This window comes from Manacus candei, unplaced genomic scaffold (assembly GCF_025592945.1).
Source record: "Manacus candei isolate 608988 ecotype Guabito, Panama unplaced genomic scaffold, ASM2559294v1 h1tg000028l, whole genome shotgun sequence".
NCBI classification, from domain to species: Eukaryota; Metazoa; Chordata; class Aves; order Passeriformes; family Pipridae; genus Manacus; species Manacus candei.
In genome coordinates, this window is record NW_026138076.1 from 11,265,821 (window position 1) to 11,289,959 (window position 24,139).

A 24,139-nucleotide genomic window follows, 5' to 3' on the forward strand; every position below is an offset into this window, starting at 1 on the left:
GCTTATTTGGCAGTGTCTCAAGTTACTCCCCTCTGGCAGCTTGAGCCAGTAAAACCAGATCCTTTCATCTCGGCGGAGCTTACTGACAACCAGCCGTCTGGTTTCCTAGGAAACAAAATCTTGGCTAGAAATAGTGAATCATTTCCAGGTCACTTTCAACATGGAGAGTGGAGCCGGGAAGCATTGGACTGAGGAGGAGGTTAAAGCCTTGTTAAGCGTCTGGTCAGAAAAAAATATCAGAAAGCAACTGCACGGCACCCTGAGGAATAAAGGAATATTTATCTACATTGCTAAAAGGTTACAGGAGTTGGGAGTGTGCAGGGACTGGAAACAGTGCCGTGCAAAGTACAAAAACCTGAAGTACGAATACAGAACGGTTAAATATGCCCACAACTCTGGGGATGTCACTAAAACCATGAAGTTTTTCCATGATCTGGATGCCATATTGCGATATGAGCCTGTCACACAATTAGCAGCAGAAGAGAACGGCAGGTGTTCTGCGACTGAGACGCAGCTGAACACAAGCCCCACAACAGACAGCGCGCAAGGTAAAAAACCTGTTTTTGCTTCTATTTTTCTCTCTTTGCTTAAAAACCAAAGGGAACAAAACCGAAGCCCGACTTCCCTGGCGCTGGAGCTGAGGCTGCGCAGCCCCGGCAGCGCTGTTAGAAGTGACTGGATGCACTCCTCGCGCAGGGGAATAAAATGTTAGCACCCACCAGTGTCGAAGTCTGTAAATACAGCGTAATTCCGGCAAAATTATGCTAACTGCCTGTATTGCAGCTTCTGTGAGTACTCGCTGGTGTCCAGGCTCGTACACTGGGTTGAAACGCTGAAGTAAAAAGAGCTGTTTTCTTTCCCTTTGCCGTTCACTTGCAGTACTTTGGAAGCAGGTTTTTACAGTTCAGATGTAAATGTATAGATAAAAGGTTAAAACTGTCGTGGTGTTTAAAAAAATCATTATTTGTAATACAGGTGAAATTTAGGATTTTTATTCTTGTTTCTCTGTAACTTAATATTTGGGTATGAAAACTCAGGTAAATTAAATTATTTTGTAAGCAGTTTTACTTAAATATTGGAGAAACAGATGCTTAATAATGTCTCATTAAAAACTCTGATTTAGCAATGAACGTAAAAAATCATCATATTTGTCAGACTATTTTGAGGCAGACCAAACGAATTATTCTGAAGGGGGTTTCACTAAATTATTTGCATCTCTTGTTTTATTCAACCTTCTCTACATACGCATTTAAGCTCTGCTTAACATTTTATTAGGGTCAATCTGCTATTTGACATCACTCAAATCTCCTTGTCACATCCTAAATGCCACTGAAGCATAAGTCCTGATGATAAAGTACCAAAATAAGATGACAAAAAAGAGAAATTAACAGCTTAGCTGTTTGTTCCCACGGTATGTGGCAATTTACATTAAGATTGTGAATCTTTTTTAAGAAAACAAAAAACTAAACATTAGTGTCAGGGGAAATTGTCAAAGGCATAGAGAGGAGCTGGACATCTAGCCTGTCCTGGTACCCTTTCATGTCTCCCTTCACAATGCTTTACAGATTTGAGGAAAAGAAATTGCCATTTTTCTTGTCATTGTTTACCTGAACAAAAAGCTTGACCTTAATTTGTCATCACCAGCAGAAAGCCTCGAATCTGTCAAAATCACTTCAAATTAAAATGGCAATTTTATAATATTTTAACGTGCTCTCTGCAATGCATATTGCAATCCATTTTTTATTTTTAAAAGTGCAGAACTGAGGCTAATACAAGGCTGTTACACTTTGAGGACTACACAAAACTAAGAGAGTGTCCTTCATCTGAGGATCAGCCATTAGATTATCTACTGTGTTTTATTGTAGTTGGCACCTGGTAATTCTAATTCTTATCTGCCTTAGACCTCTAGCAAATTTAAATCAGCAAAAGTTAAGTTGTGAATCATAAAGTACAATATATATTAAAAAAATTATCTCTGGGTGAGACACGCCTCATTTTGAAGCATTAGGACAGTCTGGTTTTAAAGATTATATAATTAAATATATCCCTTAAATGCACAAGCATTTCTGTTACTCCCTCCAAAAAAAAAAACCCAACAAACAAGTTTTACAGATAGAAAAAAATGAAATGCAACTAACTGTAATACTTGAAACACTAATGGCAAAAATCAAAATGGAAAGATCTTCACAACAACTACAATTCAGCCACAAAGAAAACACACAAAGCTAGAAATGTGTCCTGCAATTATGCAGAATGTGTGCACACATCCATAACAAGGGGCAGAGGGAACTGTGAGATCACTAACTTTCTCATTTAAGAATATAGGTCAAATAACTAACACTGTACTGGAGACTCAGCCCCACTCCACCTGCCTGCCCGGCCCAGTAGGGGCCCAGTGCCCTGCCCTTTGAAGGGCACTTTTAAGGCTAAAATGGCATTGGTGGCTCTGCAGCTGATGCTCTCAAGTTCTGTTGTGGGGGCAGATCTGATGGTGTTGCTCCCTCAGAAGAAAAGGCAAATCCCTGCACAGGCAAAGGCAGCCCACTGCCACTGCCCCAGTATGGACTGCATGTCCCCTCCTGGGCTTCTCCCTTTCAATCACAGAGTGTAATGGGAGAGGAGGAAAAAACGGTCCTTCCTCTCTTTTGAAAGAGGCAGAGACATCTCCTTTTGACATGGCTGGAGGAATTCAAGGATGTCTAGGCTTGTGACTTGGGTAGCAAGAACAAAATGCCATCAACAAACAAAAACCTGTGACAAATAATACTTGTTCACCTTGCACATCTTATTTTATTTGAAGAACTTGGTTGCAATAATAACTTGTTTTGTTAAAAAGCATGACAAGGAACTGAGCAGGCTCCTAAAGAAATCACTATATATTTACCATTCTGCTTAGCCACAGTCTCAATATTCATACACATCCTTAATGTAAAGATACATAGCACGTCTTTGCATTATCTCAGCTACTGGGAGATTACTGGGGAGGGCGAAGAAGGGGAAGGAAGAAAGGAAAGAAAAGAGACTACTTTTTTAATAGGACTGAGTGGTATTTCTATAGTGTTTCGCTGAGGTTTGGTTTTTTCCTTATCTGGTAAAATCAGTTTTCTTTTGAAAGTGTAGTTGAAGAAATTATTACTGAAAATCTCAATCAAATCTCAGAGGAGTGTCTTCAGACAAACTTGGTAGCAACATACAGCTTGTTCATGAAAAGATGACACTTTATACATAAGCACATGTAGAAGTGCAAGCAGAGATGTTCGTGTTGCCCTCACAAAACACGTTTTCAGAGGCAGAGTTGTAGCTTAAATAATCATTAAAAATGGCATAAGTAAACATGTTCACTTCTCTTAAAATGTAGTTTGTGTATTATTCCAGTAATCAACAACCAAGAAAATCCATGTAGAGTGATGGTGCACTGTGAAAAATGGTATTGTTCCTTAGAATTCAAATGAATGACCTTCCTATTTTGTTAACCAGTTTGATTGTTTCAAGTTAAACCAAGTATTAATAAATCAGTACATTATCTACAGAAAAAGTAAACCTCATGTAATAATTAATGTTTCTTATTCTCTTTTATATTTCTTTCTTTATGTTTAAATACTAAGGCAGTGGTCACCTTGCTTGACCTTCAGTTTACCTCAGCAAATGCAAAAAGATTGTCAAGTCTGAGCAGAAATGCATCATAATAACAGTATTATCATGCAGAAAGATCCTGCAGAAATGCTGACTTGAAAGTGCCACTCATACATGGTTTTCCATGTCTGGACTTTAAACATGTCACTGACAAGTATTTTATATAGTTTTTTTAAAATAAGTGTCCAGTACTCATATTGAGTAACTTTTTTGCTCTTCAAACGCTTTTATTTTTTCCCTGTCAAAGATACTAATATCTTTTTGTGGTAACTGTTCTTATTTACTTAAAAAGTTGTTCCTCTCTTAGTATGACAGTGTAATTAAAGTTGCTCATGCTAGTGCCGATGGCACACTCAGCAGGCTTCCAACAGAGAATTTATTTCTCTTTCCCTAGTTTGCTTTGCTGCTCCTAAGCAGCTAAAACGCCAGTCCTGCCGCTGGAGGTGGAGGCATGAGCAGCAGCTCCTGCCAGAGAAGCCAAGCGGACAGCTGGGAGCAGTCAAAGATCAGGCCACTGCATCTATGAGTCATTGTGAGCCTTGCTGAAAGTCAGGAGGATTTAGGATAATGTTTTCAAATGCAGTTTTCAGTTTCACCTACGTCAGGAATACAAGGTGGCATCCTAACCACGCCTCATTACTGTTCCCTGTGACGCACTACCGCAGAGCCCTGGAGCAGGCAGCTTTGATCTGTGTGCCCTGCCTGGCTGGAGCTCGCAGTAGCTCAGCTCTCTGTACAGTGCACCAACATTTCAAACCTCCTGTCAAAATGGTACGCTGAATACAGCGTATTATCACTGGCCAACTAAAAAGTCTGTCCTCTGTGAAAACTAAGCTGGTTCAGAACCTGACTTACATATATCCTGCTTTCTAAACTTACATAGCAATTGCTATAGTGTTGCTCTTTAAACACATGTAGAAATGCTATGCTTGAAAAAGCTAGACTGAATCCTGTCAGCTCCAAATAGATCTGTTCTCAAGTCACAATATATACTTTCACAGTCTCTCTATACTGTTAATGAATTTCATATATTTCCAGAACTCCTTCCAGAACATTCCTGTTTTCTTCAAACTCTGAAGAAAAATGATTTTTTTTTTTATTATATAAATGGATTTGTGGTTATCTGAATCCATACGCAATGTCTGCCTTTATGTCTCTTGGTTTACATTATCTACTTTCAAACTATACGTTTAATGTGCTATCTACCCTGAACACTGAGTCAGAAGAGCATATCAGTCACTAGAATCAAGTCAGTTTCTACAAGAATTTTAAAAAGCATTTCAAACAGGCTTCATATGCAAGATATAAAATAATTTACCTCCTGTAAGTCATGTCCTCTTAAGGGGACAGGCAAAATTAATTTTAAATTTAATTTAACTACAAGTGAAGAGATTATCAAGATCATCTCATTGTGTACAGACATTTTAACTTAAACCAATTTAAGCTAATTTAGTCCATATCTATTTTTCACCTAAAAACTCTTTCCTTCCCAGGTGAACTATCAGTTTCTTTAGAAGATGATGAGGACTCTCCAGGAGATCCACTACTCTTTATGTCTCATGTCAGACCAGTTCAACTAGGTATAGTATGATGGTGCAGAGAAACCGAAAAACCAAAAGGCAGCATGGGTTGTCAGAGCACTTTCTGATAGCTTGAATATGCTGTCGTTCTGTTCTGATCAACACAGCTTTAATACAGACACAGTCTTGCACCATCTTCTTCCCAGTGTTAGCGCTCAGCAGCCTCGTGCATCACTAGACACTGACCACTGTACTTGGTGTAACACCTGCATGACCACCATTACCATCCAGAACACATCCCATGCTAGAGCTTAATCATATTAACTGCATTAACCACATTAATTTTGTTAAATGCTACTGGAAAGTAAGCCAAATGCTAGTGTGGATACCCATATCAACTTGTGGCTTTTCCTTAGCATATCTTCTTAAAGCATGGATGCTTAAAGCAGCATGAGCAAGTGGCCTGAGCCAGGAGAATGATGCAGAGCAATCCAGATTTGCAGTGGTCTCCAATGCAACTGCAAAGTGGTCTCTCCATGGAAGGGGTGGTCAGTCCAACCAACCACAGAATAACTTATTCAGAAAATGTACTACTCTAGTAGTTTTGCTCAGGAAAGTCATTACAGAGTGAAGGCACAAACCTGGCAAGCCAGAAGGAGGAAGAGGATCCTAGGTGTGAGCCCCGTCAAGGGATGGCTGAAGGGAATGGAGAAACTGAAATACATTTTAGGCAGATTTAGGCAGCTGATGAGCTGATTCTTTACCTGGATGAACAGCAGTACTGTCCTGAATTTCCTACGTGCTTTTTCCATTTTTCATATACCTTGTATGCCTTCGCATACATTACAGTCCAGTTAGAACAACTTTCATTACAGTATCTCCAGGGTGCTGTATTCAGGAAAAAAACAAGGCCCTGGCTAAGCCTATAGTGCTTATATTACACACTGCACCCCTCTTGCCTGGCATAAAAAGAAATTAAGGAGGAGACCAGAATCTCACATGGAATTTATGCACACATAAAATACTTCATGCACATAAACAAAACTTTTCTTGCAGAAAGTATCTGAATTAAATTTTACAGGAATATGTCTGTAAATATTCCTGTGTTTCTCAGTGCTCAACATATTGCCAAGCAGAAAAGTTCAGTTCTGAGGAAGCTGCTTTCTACAAAACTTCAGTTGCATGGGCTCTCAATCTCATGTACGTACTAGTACTAAAATTCCTTCCCCTAGTACCTCTTTTAGTCTTTAGGTTTCAGGCACTATTTTAGACATCACTGAAAGAAAAATGTTGAGCCCTTTGTCTCTATATTGTTTAATATTTTGGTTTTATTTCAGCAGATTTCTCAGGTTTGAGGAAGCTTAGAAAAAAATTAAATATGGCATAAATGCGTCTTTCAGATAAAGTAATAATATATATCCTAACAATTTGCTTTAAAAACAAAATAGAACAAAAATACATTTAAGACATAAGAAAAATCCTCCCACTGACTATAACAACTTTGTTTCAAAGCGGTGCTTGTAGGAAGGATATCTTGAGTTACGATGCTTTTTAAAGTATATGAGGAACAAACATACCCACCATTTTCTACTCTGCATATGAACGAGCAATATATTGAGTCACCAGAACCAATATCCACAACTGAAAGTGAGCTCAGGTGGAAATGAGCTTCCTCCCATAGGCCTTTCCTCTCTGGCCTATCTGACGTTGGCAGTTATCAGCTGTGGCAATTCCTATGGTTTCATTCACCTGTAAATCAGCATTTTCTTTCACTCCCTCAGGAAAAAATGAAGAAAACATAATTGATGCGTCACCTGAAAATTACCCTCCTCAACTGCTTATCAGTGAGCTGTCTGTTGCAGAGTCCTGATTAACACAGGACTATCAGGGAAAAAAAATGATACCTGTTAGTACAGTTTATTCACAACTAGAACAAATTATGGAGACTAGGAAAGAATGGCACTATCTAGGACAAGTTAGTCCCCAGATAGGTTATTATGGACAAGTATGATCCACTGAAGCTCTGTGCACAAACAAAGGTCAGGTACTTCTGCCATCACACAAAGCTCTGTGACTATGAAGTATCCAACCCTCATAATCTGGCTTGCCCTTGTAGAATAAGACACTGGCAAAGGCATTTATCACTTCAGTATGACTACAAAAAAATGTCAGCTACAGTGCACTTTCATGTTTGCTCTTTCATGATGATGCCCTGGAATTGGTTTTGGGATTTTTTTGGTTTGCTCTTTTTTTTAAACCATTATTTTTGCAAAGATTTGGAAAATGCATGAGGAAGCCACTTTCCAAACTAATCTGATAATCAAAAGGAAGTCTTACAGAAAATTCATAATTAGAAACAAGGGAACATTAAAAACCTGAAAGATATCATATTTCAGTGTTTTAAGTTATTGCATGGGTGGCAACCTTTACCTCATAATAATAAAAAATAAAATTGAAGACTGGAGAAAATTAAAACATATCTTAGTTTTGCAGAGAAAGATAATTCAAACTCTAATTTTTACCAAAAAAACCCCACATATTTTTGATTGACCTACTCTGAGAAAGGTGGAGGTCCTGTGCCATGAGAATCGAGTTTGTTATCACACAAATATTCTTGAGCGACTGAAGCAAAAGTCTCCATTCCTCAGCTCCCTGCAACCAGGGTGCTTTGTTACGAGTTAAAGATTGGATTCTTCAGATCCTTACCAAATTTAAATCTCTCCATCTGTGTAAAACCAAAAGTATGGCATGAATGCAGAAAGTAAGTCTTGATGCTAGTGTCAGTGACTGGGGCCTGATTTATTATTGTGCTGATGCAGCACATCCAATCTCCTCATCAGCAGTCTTCTCTCTAACGTCTGAAGGCCAGAACAGCTTATCTGTTGTTCTCAAAGGCATTAAAAGTTTAGTGTATCAAGGCACAGAAGAAAGAAATGTTCCTCTTGGATTAATTAAATGTACATGTGCTATCTGAGTACTGGTCATCAAGAGAAGGCAAAAATTATATCAGAATTAACAAAAATGCTGACAAATTCATAACCATTCATAATGGTTTTTAAGGGATTTTAATGTTACCTCTGCTCCATCTTTCTCCAGAGAGACAAGTAATGAGGAAACAGTATACTTCATTCTCATTCTCTATCCTTTCCCCACCCCAACCACCCAATGCAGGTAACCCATATCTGTGTCTCTCCCCTACCCCACATAATGCAGGTAATCCAGCATCAGCAGTAGAGGCTTCCAAACCACTGGCTTTTATTCCAACAGTAGCAAATGAAGGAGGAAAACACTGGACTGTTAATGAAGTCAGAGCTTTGATACACATATGGTCAGACAAAAATATCCAGCAACAACTGGAGGGGACAGTGAGAAATAAAAGAATATTTGAGCAGGTTGCTGCCAGACTTCAAAAGTTTGGAATTGACAGGGACTGGAAGCAGTGCAGGACAAAATATAAAAATCTGAAACATGAATACAAGAGTGTAAAAAGTGCCCAAGACTCAGGGAGTACAAGTAAAGGTATGAGATTTTTTAATGAACTGGATGCTATTCTGGGGCACTGCACCATGGAACAAGCGAGCAAATCAGATAATGATGAAAGTGAGAGGCCTCCAGAATGGACAGAAGCAAAATCAGGAAAGGACTCCATTGGTAAGTACTTCAACCATCCATATATAGTTTAAAATTTTTAGTTTTCCAGAACTAGAGAGACCTTAAAAGAACTCAGAAGAAGCAAGCAAAAGGATTAACTGATTTGCTGGGGGGGGAACACTGAATGGGAATTTACTATTTTGTCTAGTAGTTTTGTCTTACATTATAAGGTACTATTCCACACTGAGTGATTGCCCTGCACTTTTTTTAAAGGCACTGAGAGACAAAAGGAGGAAGAAAAGATGAAGACATAGGATAAGTTAAAGTGATACAGAGACAATTCCAGTCAAAATCATGTCAGAAGAAACTGTTTCCAGCTTAGATAAAAGAAATGGATCAGAGAGATGGTCAGACTATGTTACTGGAAAAATTAAGAGATTGAGCAAAACAAATCTGTATTTATAGACATTGGTTAAAAAAACTCCACATTTATACTGTCTCTTAGGGTCCCAAATGTCTCAGTTTTATTAGCCTTTGGAGCAAGACTCCCAAACTAGTGAGAGAACTGTCAAAACAGTGAAGGAATAGCACCAAGAATGCTGGCAGAACTTGCCTTTGGTTTTGGGTGATTATTTTCAATTAACTTGGTAATGGATGATCAATGCAGAATTAGAGTAAACTGATGGGAGCACACTACCCAGGAGTTAAAATATTTTTGTTGCTATGTACAACCTGAAACATGCTTGGTGTTTAAGAAAGAATTAAATGTTAAACTCTTTACTAGGCAGTAGAGATTCTACAGAGGGGCTGATATTATGTTGGCCAACTATAAGACTAGAAGTTAGTAAAGTAATGAAAGAAGTTAAGAAAAATATAATACAAAGACAGTCTCTGGCTGAAAACTATTGAGAACATTTTGAGGGAAGATTCACTTGTCAGTTGCCATTTCTAGACATTTTGCTAATGCACCTACTTTGCCTGCTGGCATAAAGAGCTTCTGAGGTTGAATGGATTTTTTGATTTGACACAGCACAGCTGTTCTTATGTAGTACACAAATGCATTGCCCTAATTAACTTAGCATTATTTACACAGAAATGCCTGGAGACACAGGTGAAGAGGACTCTGTTAGTAATATATCTGAAGACCTACAGGTTGCAGATATAAAGAAAGTTTCTGATTCAGGTAAACTGTAAAGTCTTCTATTTTATATAAATAACTAAATTTATTATATTAAGAATTATTTCTAAAATAAGCCCAGATTGTAATTATGGTTAGAAAATGCACATACCTAAAAAACTTAAAAGCAAGAGCTAATGTCATAGTGAAAACCATCACATGCTTATGTGCTGCTGAATTTTATAAAAACAGTATAGTAAGTAATCATTTCAAAGACTCATGACACAAGATGTAAAGAATAAGAGACTACTGGTTTAAGCAAGCTGAGTGCAACGTACTACTGCATTTACTTTTACTTAATCTACGTACTCTCAAGGATTAGAATTGTTCAGTCTCCTGTGCATGAACTATTACAGCATTCTTTTTCACAATATAATGTGATCAGTATATAATATAATTGTGTAAATGCTCATGTCAGGGGATGAAAACTTCATTTAAGAGTCTCACTACTAGCCCTGAATATGAAGGTCATAAACTCTGCTCTTTACAAAGAAACATTACAGTTTACATCTGAAAGCATAACTTTCAGGGGAAGCAGGAGTTTAACATTCAATTAGAGACACATGAACGTCTCGAAGGCTGACAGACTTGACTCCCCACAATAAAGCACTTCATGATTTCTTTCAGTAGTGTAAGGTAAAATGTGGTCTAAATTAGGCATTAAGGAGTAGTCTTACAGAATGTAAAATGGTCTAACATCAACTTGAAGATTTTAATATCAAATTAAAAATTTTCTGACAGGTGATGTTACTGTAAACACTACTTCAGAGAATCGGGCAGCTCCTCATATAATGAAAGAAACAGCTATGACAAGTAAGTAAAGACATGACTGATCATGAGAAGTAATTTGAGGTATACCAGATGGTAGTATTTTTGGTTTTTTCATTCAAGAGAAATTACATTTATGAATTTAAATTTACTAACCAAAAAAAAAACTAACTGGCCTTTTACCAGATCACCATGGGCACTTGACGCATTCACTGGAGAAAAACAGGTTGTCATGAAAAGTGCATTGCCTATAGGGGCCTCATTTTGAGAGAGACAAAATTTGAAAAAAATCATAAACAGCTCTTTGTGAGATCCAGTTAAGACTACTTGTAAAATGCATCAAATTCCATTCCTCCCCATCAACGAGTAAAATTACCACATATATATGACCATATTACAGACACTGTAATAACAGATTCAGCACTGCCCCTTACCTGTCACCTGACATAGTTTTCAACTTCCTGCAGTATTTTGTATATTGTAACTTTCTAGACTGCAATCTCCAAAGAAGTTATTTAAGATGAAGTTTACCGAACACTTCTAGTAAAATTCTGAGTATGTATTTTTGACACTTTAACATTCCTTTAGGGTAAGAGTAGGTGTTAAGATGTCTATAGCTTACCTTGGTTACCATTTCCCTTCTCAAATATATGTATTTTAACTGCATATTTTGTTTTGGGTAATCATAAATGTCCTGATTTTGTGAGGAAATATTAAAATAGCAAGTATTTCAGAAGTGTCTGTGGCTCAGCCTATCCACTCTAAGGACTACCTTTCAAACTTCTGTGGGGGGAAAAGGGCAAAACTATGCTTCATCAGTAACAGTTTCAGTTTCCAAAATTCCTTCCCTCATTCCCAAACAATACATACTCAAATACTTTTATCACAGGTGGTAAAGACATCTCGACTTTAATGTTATTAATGGTAACATAATTAGGTATTGCATAAGGCAGAGAAATGATAGACGCTTTTTATGTCTAGAATATCATGAAGACCCTTTGTTCTCTCATTGTGGTAGATGCTTTTCCTAGACAGTTCAAATAATTTTGAAGTGAGAAACTGGTAAATAAAGAGATTGTATGTACCTCTATACTCATAAATTTACTTGCTGATAGATAGTGAAAAAGGCAATCAGGCTTACTTACATTGGTTCTTTGATATCAGTAATGTCTGACAATCAGTAGCATTTAGGATGTGACTTTATAAGAGCTACTCCATATTTAACACAACTTTTGTAGAAAATGGTTTCTCATCAGGCATGCAATTATTAAATTTATATGTTTTTATGCATTTAAAAAAAACCTGTAAAAAACACCATTGTGACATAAAGAAGAATTTAGAAATTCTGTTAACCTCATATCAGGGGATCTTCCTAAACAGTGTATGTAGTTAATGTACTCCGCAGCCAGAGTTACACATGCACTTGGCTACACACATAGGAGCTAGCCTGTGCAGACATCTGCTTTCTGGCAGTCGTGGTTGTGTAAATGCACAGCAGACACACGAGCTGACTCAGGATCGCTGAGTCAGAATCGCATGTGCTTCTCAGATCTAACATGTGAATCTGAATTAGGAGACACAGTAACTTTGTAACCACTGCCAATCTTTATAAACAGCCTAATCAGGTTTGCCATACTCTAGAGTAAGGAAAATATTAAGATGGTGTTAGTCAAAAGACAAATACACAAGTTTCAGGAAAGCACCTAGTTATTTCATGTGTCATGGTATTGTTTTTCTCCTCTGCCCACATGTATTTGTTACTCAAAAAGCAGCATATACCCACCTGACAAGGAAAAGACAGAGGTAAATAAATCCTTACAGTTCCTTGCACAGTCTGTCACTGTTACTGACATGTCGCTGTCAGCACTGCCCAGCTGGGGGAGCAGGAGCACCACAGCAATCCCCACAGACCACAGACTGCATATAGCTGTTCTGATTAAATCTGAAGTGCCAGGGAATAACAATGGAGATAAAAACAGGTTTCTAAGGAATGCCAGTAGCCTGATGTTCTTAAAAATATCTAGAGTAAGTATTTAGCTTCAAACAAATTATTTTTTTTGTCATCATTTTTTAGGATTTTTGGTGCCCCACACACTTACTATATGTCTCTCTCAGAACAAATTTGGAATAAGTCATGACATTGCCAAGATACATTCTTAAGCAAGGGCTTTTTAAAAATCTGTTTTTTGAAGTTAAGATCTTAAGTCAGTCCATACTCAGGTACTTAATGTTGGCTTGAAAACTTCCTGCTGTGTGCTTGGAATTTTAAAACATACAGCTATAAAGCCAAAAGATAATATTTTAATACATATGTCCCGGGCTAGCGTGAAGTAGTGTTTCAGAGATGGGCAAAACCAAAAATTCTTGATGATTGGCTTAGCCTAAGCATATTTGGGCTGCAGACACAAACTCTTAATTAACTGTGCATTCAAGTTTTCCGTATCCACACTCATAGATCTGTATGACAAAGATGGCAGCAACTTTGCAAACTCTTGGAGAGTAAACATAAGCCATGCACTGAAAAGTTTCCGTAGCTTTGAAGTTTCCCACTTCCCTTTTATATTATATAACACACACATGAGAGTAAGGATTGGGAGACAAATTACTAATCTTGCCTCATGAGCCAGAAAACAGGATAATTAGTGGTAGTGACAGAGTGCCAAAAGAGAACAGAGTTTGTATCAGTCTCAGTGGGTAAAAGGAAAGACTGTGACGGCATTGCTCTGGTGGCCTTGAGAGCAATGCTTTAAACACAAAGTAGAGATTAAGCATATTTGCTGGCAACTGTCTATAGGTTCACTGAACAATGCAGATGGAGCCACTGTGTTTTATCCATGCCAGAAATTGTCGATGGCTTGTTCTGTTTGGCTCAGTCTTGCTCTTCTCGTGCCCTCCCACCCAAAACCCTGAAAGGTGCCTTAGAAAAAAAGCCAGGCTCCCTACCCACATTCTTGGCTCACTAAGGAAAAAAAACTAAAATAAAAAGGCACATGATGCTGGTCACATAGTAAAGAACATCTGATGCAAACAAGGCTGTATTGATTTGGGGGGGTAATTTTTAATAAAATGGCTCTAGATTAAACTTTATTGCTCAATGTTTAGGGGTAATATTCTTGAGTGGACCGAGAACAGGCTGGGAGCCATAAACTGCTGTCATTGATCTGTGGTGTGGCCTTCACCATTTAATCTCTGTAGAGCAGTGTCCTCACCTGGAAGTGAGGATCAGCTAGACCGCTTGCATCATCCACCTGCCTGAGGGGTGGAATTCTCCCTTAAACAGCAGTGGGCCAATGGCAGAGTAGTGGAGATCTCCTCCCCATGGAGGAGAGCCCAGGGACACTTCTGTCACCCATGTCATGTAAACTCCTCGAAAGCTGAAGCAGTGGGGATGCTCTCAGACAGGCATTAGGACATTGTCTTCATCAGGCAGGCAGGCAGCCTTGCAGATCAGTTGTCCAGGCACAGCACCCTGATGCAATGTCAGGGCCCTTGCCCCTTTTGAAGCTGATTCAGACACTTCTGGCATCAGTCACTTCGGAGTCTTTCAGTAATTTCAGTTTGTATTGCACCCCTTATGAAATTCACTGTCTTGCCTGTTCTGCTGCCCACACGTTTGCCAGTTACTATATATCTTTCAACCACAATCAGCAAACCAATCTACAAATCCTGATCCAGGTTTAAATAATTTAAGAGTTTGCACATTTATCCCATAAACTTATATTATGCAGCTGTTACGTGGTATTCTGGATGTACTTTAATAAATAAGTGGGTACACTCTGCTCTTAAGCCCACTTCTGCAGAGAAATGGCAACTTTACTGTCTTAAGAGAGGAAATCTTGAATGGCATTCTGAAGTTGGTGATTCTAAAGACATCACTCAAGACCCGTTCAGTTAATAAGAACTCTGTAAATTATTATTTTTTACAGAAATCCTTGAGGATGAGGGGGACTTTGCCAACTCCACCCCGGCAGCTCTGGAAGCCACACAAATAAAGAAGGAGACAATTGACATAGGTAGGTCAAGACTTTGTCTTGATTATCTTGTGAATTGCAGATTTCTAAGGTTCATATGTTATCCTGGCAAATTATACTTATCTACTTCTTGGTGATGATAAAATATGGTTTTTGCTTGATTTCATAGTGCAACAATGTATGAACTGTTATTTCTCTTTCCCATAATTGTAACAAAATCTTATTTTCCCAGACAACATGCCTCTTTTTATGCTAGATGTGATTAGTCTGCATTTGATTGTGACACAAATACAGTTTTTTTTACACAGTTCCTAGAGAGGATAAACTGGAGAGCTAAATAGCTGTCTCAGAAACTCAGAATATTTTATACCTTGTCTGTATTTTCAAACTTCACAAGTAAAACTGAAGTCAGAGCCTCAGCAATATGAAGAAATCATATATTCAATGACAAGTAATCAGGAGATTTGTTTTATTTAAAGTGTTAAAATTTAACATTAGAACACAGCAGGGATATCAATGTTCTGGAATAAATGAGCATAGAAACCACCGAAGATCATGAAAAAAAATACATCAGAGGAAATAATTAATGACATTGAAATCTAGTGACCTGACCCCCTGGATCAAAATATACTCTACAGTAGTGCTGTTTGTATGCAGAAGTTAATGGAAAAAAATAAAAAAAATCAATTATAATGATTCTGTGAACAGCAGTTCTTTGACCTTTGACACCTAAAGTTTCTACCATAAGAACATTTCTATTGTATGCATCAGGCATACCAGGGAAAAGCTTCCTTCTCAGCAACTATGTTATCTGGAATTTGGGTGTTGAGACATCCAGTGCAACACAGCCTTTACAACTGTTTGCATTGGCTGATCTTGACTATTTAAGACAACTGTGGTGAGTATGACACTGAGGACAACATCAGAGCAGTGCCATCACAACAATGACACACAGAAACACAAGTTACATGGAGGATAAAGTTAATCTGTGACCTTGAAAGTTGAGACATAGTGAGGTCACACAAATGTGAAGCAAAGAATAAAATGTCATGAAGATCAACTGACTGCTTTATACACACAAATTCCCTGTTCCTGTCATATAATACCCAACTGAGGACAGTAATTGTGCAAGTCAGCACTACACAAGTGCCATTGCCAAAGACAGAAAGAGATTAGAGAGACAGTATGGTTGAGAGAATGAGCACATAAATGAAAGCCATGGGGGGTTTTGGCAATAGTTTAAATAATAAAAAAAAAAGCCATTAAGAGCCTAGGAGCAGACCTACAGCTCCATTTTGGCCCATCTCCAATAGCTGAAAGTGATAAGGAAGATGCAAGAATTTTCCCAAGGAAAGTTATAGAAAGTTATAGGGTGCTTATTTATGGAAAAAAACACACTTTTTTTCTAGTACCCCAAGTAAATCACACAGACATGCTTATGAGTATAATTTCTGATTCTAAGTTTTCCATAGGTATAAAATTTATTCCTGCACATGCTTATGAAAAAAAAGTATTTGCCAAATCATTTAAGAGAAAACGAGTTATAGAGTAAATATGAATTCCAGGTACTGCTCTGTGCATATATTGGCAAGTACCATTATGGAAAGCACATCAAAAGAATCTGCTTATTTACAGACTATCTCTTATTTCTGACAGAGCCTAAACTAAGCACTCAGTTTTTCAAAACATATAACAAATATTTACTTCTACCCTTTACTGGAAACAGTATTGAAGATAATTGGTCTATGACATCCCCTACCAAAACAATGAGAACTAGTCTTTCTCTTCCTCCCAAACCTAAAAGTAATTCCACAAAAAAGTGAACTTTCAGCCTCAGAGAAGTCCAATCATGAGGAAATGAGCCCAAAACCAGCAAAGCTGGGTTCTGACATCCATAGATGATTTCAAGAATGATGATTTTTCAGGTAGACATTGCTGAAGTTGCAGATAGAAGTCTAAAGGAAATCAAGAGAGACTTCAAGGTCTTGGAACAACTGGTTAAGAGATCAGGAGCACAAGTAGTGTTCTCTTCTATCCCCCTAGTTGCAGGGAATGATGAGGGAAGAAATGGGGAGAGCCAGCAGATCAATACCTGGCTCCAAGCCTGGTGTCACAAGGAAAATGTTGATTTTTTTGAACATGGTTCCACTTAACATGACACCAGACCTGCTGACACCTGTCTCAAAGGGAGAAAAGTATCTTAGCACAGGAGTTAGCAGGGCTCACTGAAAGAGCTTTAAAATATATTTGAAGGTAGAAAGGGATAAAACCAAACTCTCTAGAGATAAGCCTGAGGGCAGCACACCAGTGTGTTACAGAGGTCCTTTGATCTGCTGTCTCAGTAGTCAGGGGATAGAGATCCATGTGGCAGCAAAGGCACAGGGATTTAGTGATGTGTTAGAAACCACAAAAGCGCCTGAGAATGGCCATGTAGGTATCAGCGCTTCTCCCCCTAAAAAGGTGGTGGGATCAAAAGCCTGAAGTGCACCTACACTAATGCACACACCACTGGCAACAACAGGAGGAGCTGGAAGTCAATGTGTAGCAGGAAAACTATGACATAGTTGCCATCTTGGAAACACTGTGGGAAGACTCGCACAAACTGGAGTGCTGCAATGGATGGCTATAAAACTCTTCAGAAGGAATAGGCAAGAAAGGAGAAGCTCTAGGGTACCCTGAAAATTAGAGAGTGTTTTGACTGTCTAGAGCTTAATGATGGTGCTGATCGAGTTGAGTGTTTATGGGTAAGAATTGGGGAAAGGCAACAAGACAGGTATCCTGGTGGGAGTTTATTACCACCCAGCCAGGGTGCAGACACAGATTAAATACTTTATAAGCAGCTGGGAAAAGTCTCACAATTGCTGATCCTTTGGGAGGACTTCAACTTACCAGATGTCTGCTGGAAATACAACACAGCAGAGATGAGACACTCTAGTTGGTTCGTGGAGTGTATGGCAGACAACTGCCTGGCATAGCTGCTGAGGGAGCCAAATAGGGCAGGTGCCTGCTGGACCTGGTGTTTGTGAACAGAGAAGGACCACCACAGGGAGATGTGGTGGTTGGAAGCTTCTTGGGCACTAAATGACAGTTTTAAGATCTTGATGAAGTAAGGAAGGGGGTCAGCAGAACTGCCACCTTGAACTTCTGGAGAGCAGATTTTGGCCTGTTTCGGACGTGGTTGAGTCCCTTTGTAGGCAATTCTGAGGGGCAAAGGAGTCTAGGAGGTCTGGACATCCTCCAAGGAGGAAATCTTTCAGGTGCAGTAGCAAGTCATTTCCATGTGCCAAAAGACAAGCCGGTGAGGAAGAAGACTGGCCTGGCTGAACAGAGAGCTTTGGCTGGAACTCAGGAAAAAAAGGAGACTTTATGGCCTTTGGAAGAATGTGCAGGTAACTCAGGAGGACTACAAAGAGATCATGAGGTTATACAGGGAGAAAATGAGAAGGTCTAAAACCAACTAGAACTTAATCTGGTTACTGCTGTAAAAGACAACAAAAATGTTTCTATAAATACATCAGCAACACAAGGATAGATAAGTAGAATCACCATCCTTTATTGGATGGAGGGGAAAACATACTCACAAAGCTTAAGGAAAGGGCTGAGGTACTTAATATCTTCTTTGCCTCAATCTTTAATAGCAAGACCAGTTGTCCTCAGGGTACCCAGCCCCTTGAGCCAGAAGACAGAGATGGGGAGCACAAGGAAGCCCCCATAATCCAAAGGGAAATGGTCAACAATTTGCTACACCACTTAGACACACACAAGTCTTTGGGGCAGGATGGGATCCACCCAAAGATACTCGGGGAGCCGGTGGAAGAGCTCACTCAACCACTTTCCATTATTTACAAGTAGTCCTGGCTAATCAGGGAGGTCCACATTGTCTGGAGTTTGGCAAATGTGATACCCATCTACAAGAAGGGCTGTCAGCCTGACCTCCTTGCCAGAGGTTATGGAACAGATCACCTTAAGTGCAATCACATAGCATGTACAAGACAAAGAGGGGATGAGGCCCAGCCAGCGCAGACTTAGCAAAGGCAGGTCCTGCTTGACCAACCTGGTCTCCTTCTATGACAAGGTGACCCACTTTGTGGATGAGGGAAAGGTTGTGGATATTGTCTACCTGGACTTCAGCAAAGCCTTTGATGCTGTCTCCCAGCACTCTCCTGGAGAAAGCATCTGCTTGTGGCTTGGACAGGTGTACACTACACTGGGTGAAAAACAGGCTGAATGGCCAGGCCCAGAAAGTGGTGGTGCAGTTACATCCAGCTGGTGACCAGTCACCAGTGGTGTTCCCCTGGGGTCAGTGTTGGGGCCAGCCCTGTTTAATATCTTCATCAATGATCTGGACAAGGGGATTGAGTGAATTCTCAGTTAGTTTGCAGACTACTCCAAGTTGGGTGGGAGTGTTCATCTGCTGCAAGGCAGGAAGGCTCTGCAGGGGGTTCTGGACAGGCTGGATCGATGGGCTGAGGCCAATGGTATGAGGTTCATCAAGGCCAAGTGCTGGGTCCTGAACTTGGGTCACAACAACCTCCTGCAGCACTACAGGCTGGGGGAAGAGTAGCTGGAAAGCTGCCCAGTGGAAAAGGACCTGGGGGTGCTGGTCCACAGCTGGCTGAACATGAGCCAGCAGTGTGCCCAGGTGGCCAAGGAGGCCAATGGCATCCTGGCTTGTACCAGAAATAGTGTGGCCAGCAGGACCAGGGAAGGGATTATCACCCTGTACTTGGCACTGGTGAGGCCACACCTTGAATCCTGTTTTCAGTTTTGGGCCCCTCACTGAAAGCAAGACAAGGAGGCACTGGAACAAGTCCAGGGAAGAGCAATGGAGCTGGTGAAAGGTCCGGAGCACAAGACTTGTGAAGAGTGGCTGAGGGAATGGGGGTTGTTTATCCTGGAGAAAAGGAGGCTCAGGAGGCTTCCTTATTGCTCTCTACAACCACCCGAAGGGAGGTTGTAGTGAGGTGGGGGTCAGTTTCTTCTTCCAAGTAGTAAGCGATAAGATGAGAGGAAATGGCCTCATTGGATACGAAGAAAAATTTCTTCACCAAAACTGTGGTCAAGCATTGGAACAGGTTGCCCAGGGAAGTGGTAGAGTCAACACCCCTGGAGGTATTTAAAAGACATGTGGATGGGGCACTTAGGGACATGGTTTAGTGCTGGACTTGGCAGTGCTGGGTTAATGGTGGGACTCGATCTCAGAGGTCTTCTCCATCCTAAATGATTCTATGATTCTGTGATTCTACAATTCTATAACTAATAGGTCAGACTAAGGGGTTAGGACATTTTTAAGTGAAGTAGGTATTTCCTACAGAGGATGACACTAATAGTAGCAATTTATTTGTCTAAGTCCATTTTATTTAGAACTGTGTGTTTCTATAGATGATGATTCTATAAGCACTACCTCAGAAGACAGATCTTGTACGCCAGTAGCAAAACAGATGGTCGAAACAGGTGAGTATTAATTTCCATGCATTTATGCATTACAATGTGAAATTATTCACATTGTAATTTCAGTACCAAAGCTGGAGCAACCAAATCTCTACTGTAAACAATTCTACTTTTCTACTTCTGACTCCAGTCTAGCTTTATTACTAAACTTAAAAATTTAGTTTCATAGCTCTGTTCCCTGTCATGAGCAAAACTTGCATTAATACTGTAGTACAACTTTGCCGTCTGTACTCATCTGATGAGCAGCATCTGCCTACTTCTGAATATTTTTACATCTGAAGATTTCTTTTTCTTCTACTGAATCCCCAGTAGCATTTTCGTTTGCATGATATTTTGCCTTGCCATTTTAATTTGAAACCACACTGGAAAGCCATTTTCTTATCAATGCTGAAGTCTTTTACTTTAAAGCTTAAGGGCTATTGCTTTCCTACATATAACGTCTGTCTTTAATTTGACAACAGTAACAAAATTACACTGACAAAATGTTGACTTTTATATGCCTTGGAGAAATAAGAGATTCCACTCGCTACATATTTTGCATATTTAAGAGAAAAGTAATCACCCGTAGATACTAATATTGTAAAGTTAAAAGAATCATTAGTTACAATTATGCTTTAATATATGTATATTTAGCATATATTTATAGCATTTATATCTAGTTGTTTTGTTTATATTTTCAGACAATCACATTCACTTGGAAGAAGCACAAAATCACTTTAAAGTTATTACAGTTAATGACACTGGAGCAGGAAAGCACTGGAGTGATAATGAAGTGAGAGCTCTGATAAACATATGGTCAGATGAAAAGATACAACAAATGCTTGAAGGCGCCACAAGAAATAAAGAAATCTTTGAGGAAATTGCCAGAAGGTTAATGAAACGTGGTATAGACAGAGACTGGAAACAATGTCGCACAAAGTACAAGAACCTAAAATACGAATACCGTGCACTGCAGAAAGAAAATGAGCATCTTGGAAATCCCAGGAGAAAAATGAGATTTTACGATGAAGTTGACTGTATCTTAAGAAGACAGCCTCTGGGTCCCTCAAGCTGGGGATGTGAAAGTTCAAGTGTCCTATCAGGTACTAAAAACTTCAGTGATGAGATAAAGTGTTTAAAGTGAAATGTTTTAAGGTTGCCTGTTGAGCCATGCTGTAGGGGTAAAACACGTGGCCAGAACTGGGGGGGGGAAATAACTGAGGAAGCTGTATCTGCATGGTTACATAGGGTATACTCGTGAACACAGATGGTCTCTACAGGCATGTAGAAGTGAGAATATTTACAAAAAGTGATTTTATTGGAGAATCTTTGCTTTTGGAAGCCCAAGTGAGACACAATGAAATGGTGCTAGAAAACATGGCGGGTTCTAGAGGTCATATAGTAGGCATGTAAAGTCTGATGGATAGAGAGCTGCAAGCTCGTACCATTTAGAACTGCAAAAATCTGTAGCAACCAAGCCAAGTGCAAGGACTCCAAAAACCCAAACTATATTAATTCAATTCACACCACAGTCAAGAGAGAGAAAAATCCAGGACAGTGATGTTTATTTGAGCACTTGTAAATATACTGATTTTCCTAAAGCAGATTCAGTTTTCAAAACAGAGTTTGCTTCTATTTTAGTATCAAAAGTATTGTGATCTAGGAACCACACAGCTAATCTTGTGTCTGCTATAAGGGTTCTCATGACTGGCCAGCTGCTGCAGCCATCGGGGCACCTGCCCCTGCTCCAGGCAGATGAGATGCTCTTGTAGAAGCAACTGAACCTCTGCAGCTTAGAGCTCAGTGAGTTATGGTAAACCAGAACTAATTCCGATTGTTCTCAATATGTTAGATGATAATTTGCAACACCACAAATGTTAGTTAAGGACTTGAACCATTCTGCAGCAGAGGCTAGATCAACAACTTGAGCAGGAATTTATTAAGTCAGCTGTCCTCAGTCAAGAATCAGAGCCCTAATGTGGTGTCCAAGGGCACCATACAGTAGTGTATTAGTTGAGGCTGGAATGACATCCACACAGCTATGGGATGACACACTGCTTCTCCCCTGCCTAACACTTGTGCTCAATCTCAATCTCCAGACATATTTTCTTCCAAATGCAGAAACTGAAGATATCACTGCTCATTTCTGCTCTCCATGAGTGGGATTTGTCAGCACCAAGAATATTTGAACCAAACTGGCTGGTTTACATTTTACCATGCTAGAAAAGGACTGTGTAATCTGGGCTGTGAATGCTGATGCAGCAGACAGTAAAACAATAATGTTAAAAAAGAAGCTTTAGTTATTAATCTGTTTGAGGCATCTGCCAAATAAATGTGTCTCCACTCTGATTTTGTGTGCCAAGCCAGCACCTAACTTTTCTAGTATATTCTTATTGCTCCAGGTCACTTGTCCCACTGTATTTGCTTTTGCAGGATAAAACTTTTTGGTGTGTGACTGACTGTGCCCTGAGAATCTCTGCAAAATACTTAGTCACCTTATTTTTCTCTTCTGTGTTTCAGTGGGAGATGTTACAGCAAACACAGGATCCTTGAGTATCAAGAGAAAAACATGTAATGATGGTAAGAGCCCCTGACTTTTAAAAGCATCTATACACTGCTGTTGAATTGGATGCCAGATTCTCATTTCCAGTATTCAAACAGTTAAAGAAAATCCTAGAACTTAACACCAAGCTCCAAACCAACCTTCTCTCACACACAACAATCTGCAAAAGAAGAGTTCTGATAAAAATGTGGGCCTAAGGAAAACTCCCATTTCTTTATTTCAGTCCTCATCCCTGGTATAAATGAGGTAAACATCACAAAATACTTCTCTGATTCATAAGAATCATGTGCAAAGAAATGATAAAAATATTTTTAAAGCAAGATATCTGAATTACCTGTGTTGCTTGGGGGGAAAAAAGGGACAGTATCAGAGTCATGGATGTGACTTCCTCATATTACACTATGTGTCTGTAAATGAGAGAAGAAATTACATTTAGACATATCATGTCTAACATGTAATGACTAACGTGTTGTAGACAAGAAAACAGGTTAAGACAGCTATTCCAAAGAGAAGATACAGCACACAATCATGGAGAGAGAAAGGTGATGGGAAGGATAGAAATACACAGCATGCAATCTGATATAGGAAAGGTCAGAGCTTATTTTTCTTCCTGCAGAATTGTCAATCCCTAAATAATGGGAAAGTCGAACAATGGAGGATGACAAACTTAGTTTTTAGGAGGCTCACCCCTATTTTTAATACTAACATGATGTCTTGTCTACAGACAGATGAACACAAATGATCTGAAAATGACATTTCTGAATACAGCTTGCTCAGTTCACCATCACAAACTGTACTAACAGACTAACTCTGTGTGATTAAATATACTTTCATGTATTGTCTGTTATGTAAGTACATCTTGGAGAAGGCTGTAGCTAGGCAAAACTGAAAGTTTCACATGTAAGTGATTTTTACAAGGTCTGCTGCATTCCTACTCTCCATTATACAATGACCCCTTATACAACAGCAGGCAAGACTGCCAAAAGAGCAGAACAGAAGAACAGCTCTAGGAAAATTTAGCATGTGCTAAACTTTAGTGTCAGCAGTTGACTTGTGCACTCTAACTACAGACTTTGCTTTTGTCCACAGAGGTGTCAACTGTTCCACTCAAGAAAAGTGCCTCTGAAAACACCATACTCCACTTCCAAAAGCTATTAACAGAGAGAGCGAACACAGTAACAGAAGGCAAAAAGTTGCTGTTAGAAAGGCTTTGTAAGCAGGAAGAAATGCAAGACCTCAACAGAACACAGCTCTATGCTGATCCATCAGCCATAAAACAGGTTGGTTTAATGAACTTTCTATGAAATTAGCATGCAAATAGATTCTCTTGGGTAGTAAGAAATGAAATAAGTCTAAGTTACCCACATGAATACATGCTTGCTTCCCCCCTTTTATATAGCCACCTTCAGTCACTTAAACTAAAAACAAGGTATGAGTTCCCATCATAATCCTTAGCTATGAGCTTTTAGCAGTAATGCCAGTCTAA

At 39.3% G+C, this 24,139-nt stretch overlaps 1 protein-coding gene across 1 annotated transcript in view; it reads left to right on the plus strand.

Moving 5' to 3' along the window:
* The first annotated feature begins 84 nt into the window (after nucleotides 1-84).
* The window catches only part of PAICS (phosphoribosylaminoimidazole carboxylase and phosphoribosylaminoimidazolesuccinocarboxamide synthase), a 42,523-nt gene continuing 18,468 nt past the window's right edge, over nucleotides 85-24,139 (plus strand). Inside the window, exons 1-10 of the mRNA XM_051789833.1 lie at nucleotides 85-548; nucleotides 5,127-5,213; nucleotides 8,367-8,804; nucleotides 9,838-9,927; nucleotides 10,663-10,734; nucleotides 14,616-14,702; nucleotides 20,043-20,114; nucleotides 20,792-21,193; nucleotides 22,611-22,670; nucleotides 23,743-23,933. Of these exons, the coding sequence (XP_051645793.1) occupies nucleotides 161-548; nucleotides 5,127-5,213; nucleotides 8,367-8,804; nucleotides 9,838-9,927; nucleotides 10,663-10,734; nucleotides 14,616-14,702; nucleotides 20,043-20,114; nucleotides 20,792-21,193; nucleotides 22,611-22,670; nucleotides 23,743-23,933 (1,887 nt within the window). The 5' untranslated portion in view covers nucleotides 85-160. The remainder of the gene's footprint in view (nucleotides 549-5,126; nucleotides 5,214-8,366; nucleotides 8,805-9,837; nucleotides 9,928-10,662; nucleotides 10,735-14,615; nucleotides 14,703-20,042; nucleotides 20,115-20,791; nucleotides 21,194-22,610; nucleotides 22,671-23,742; nucleotides 23,934-24,139) is intronic.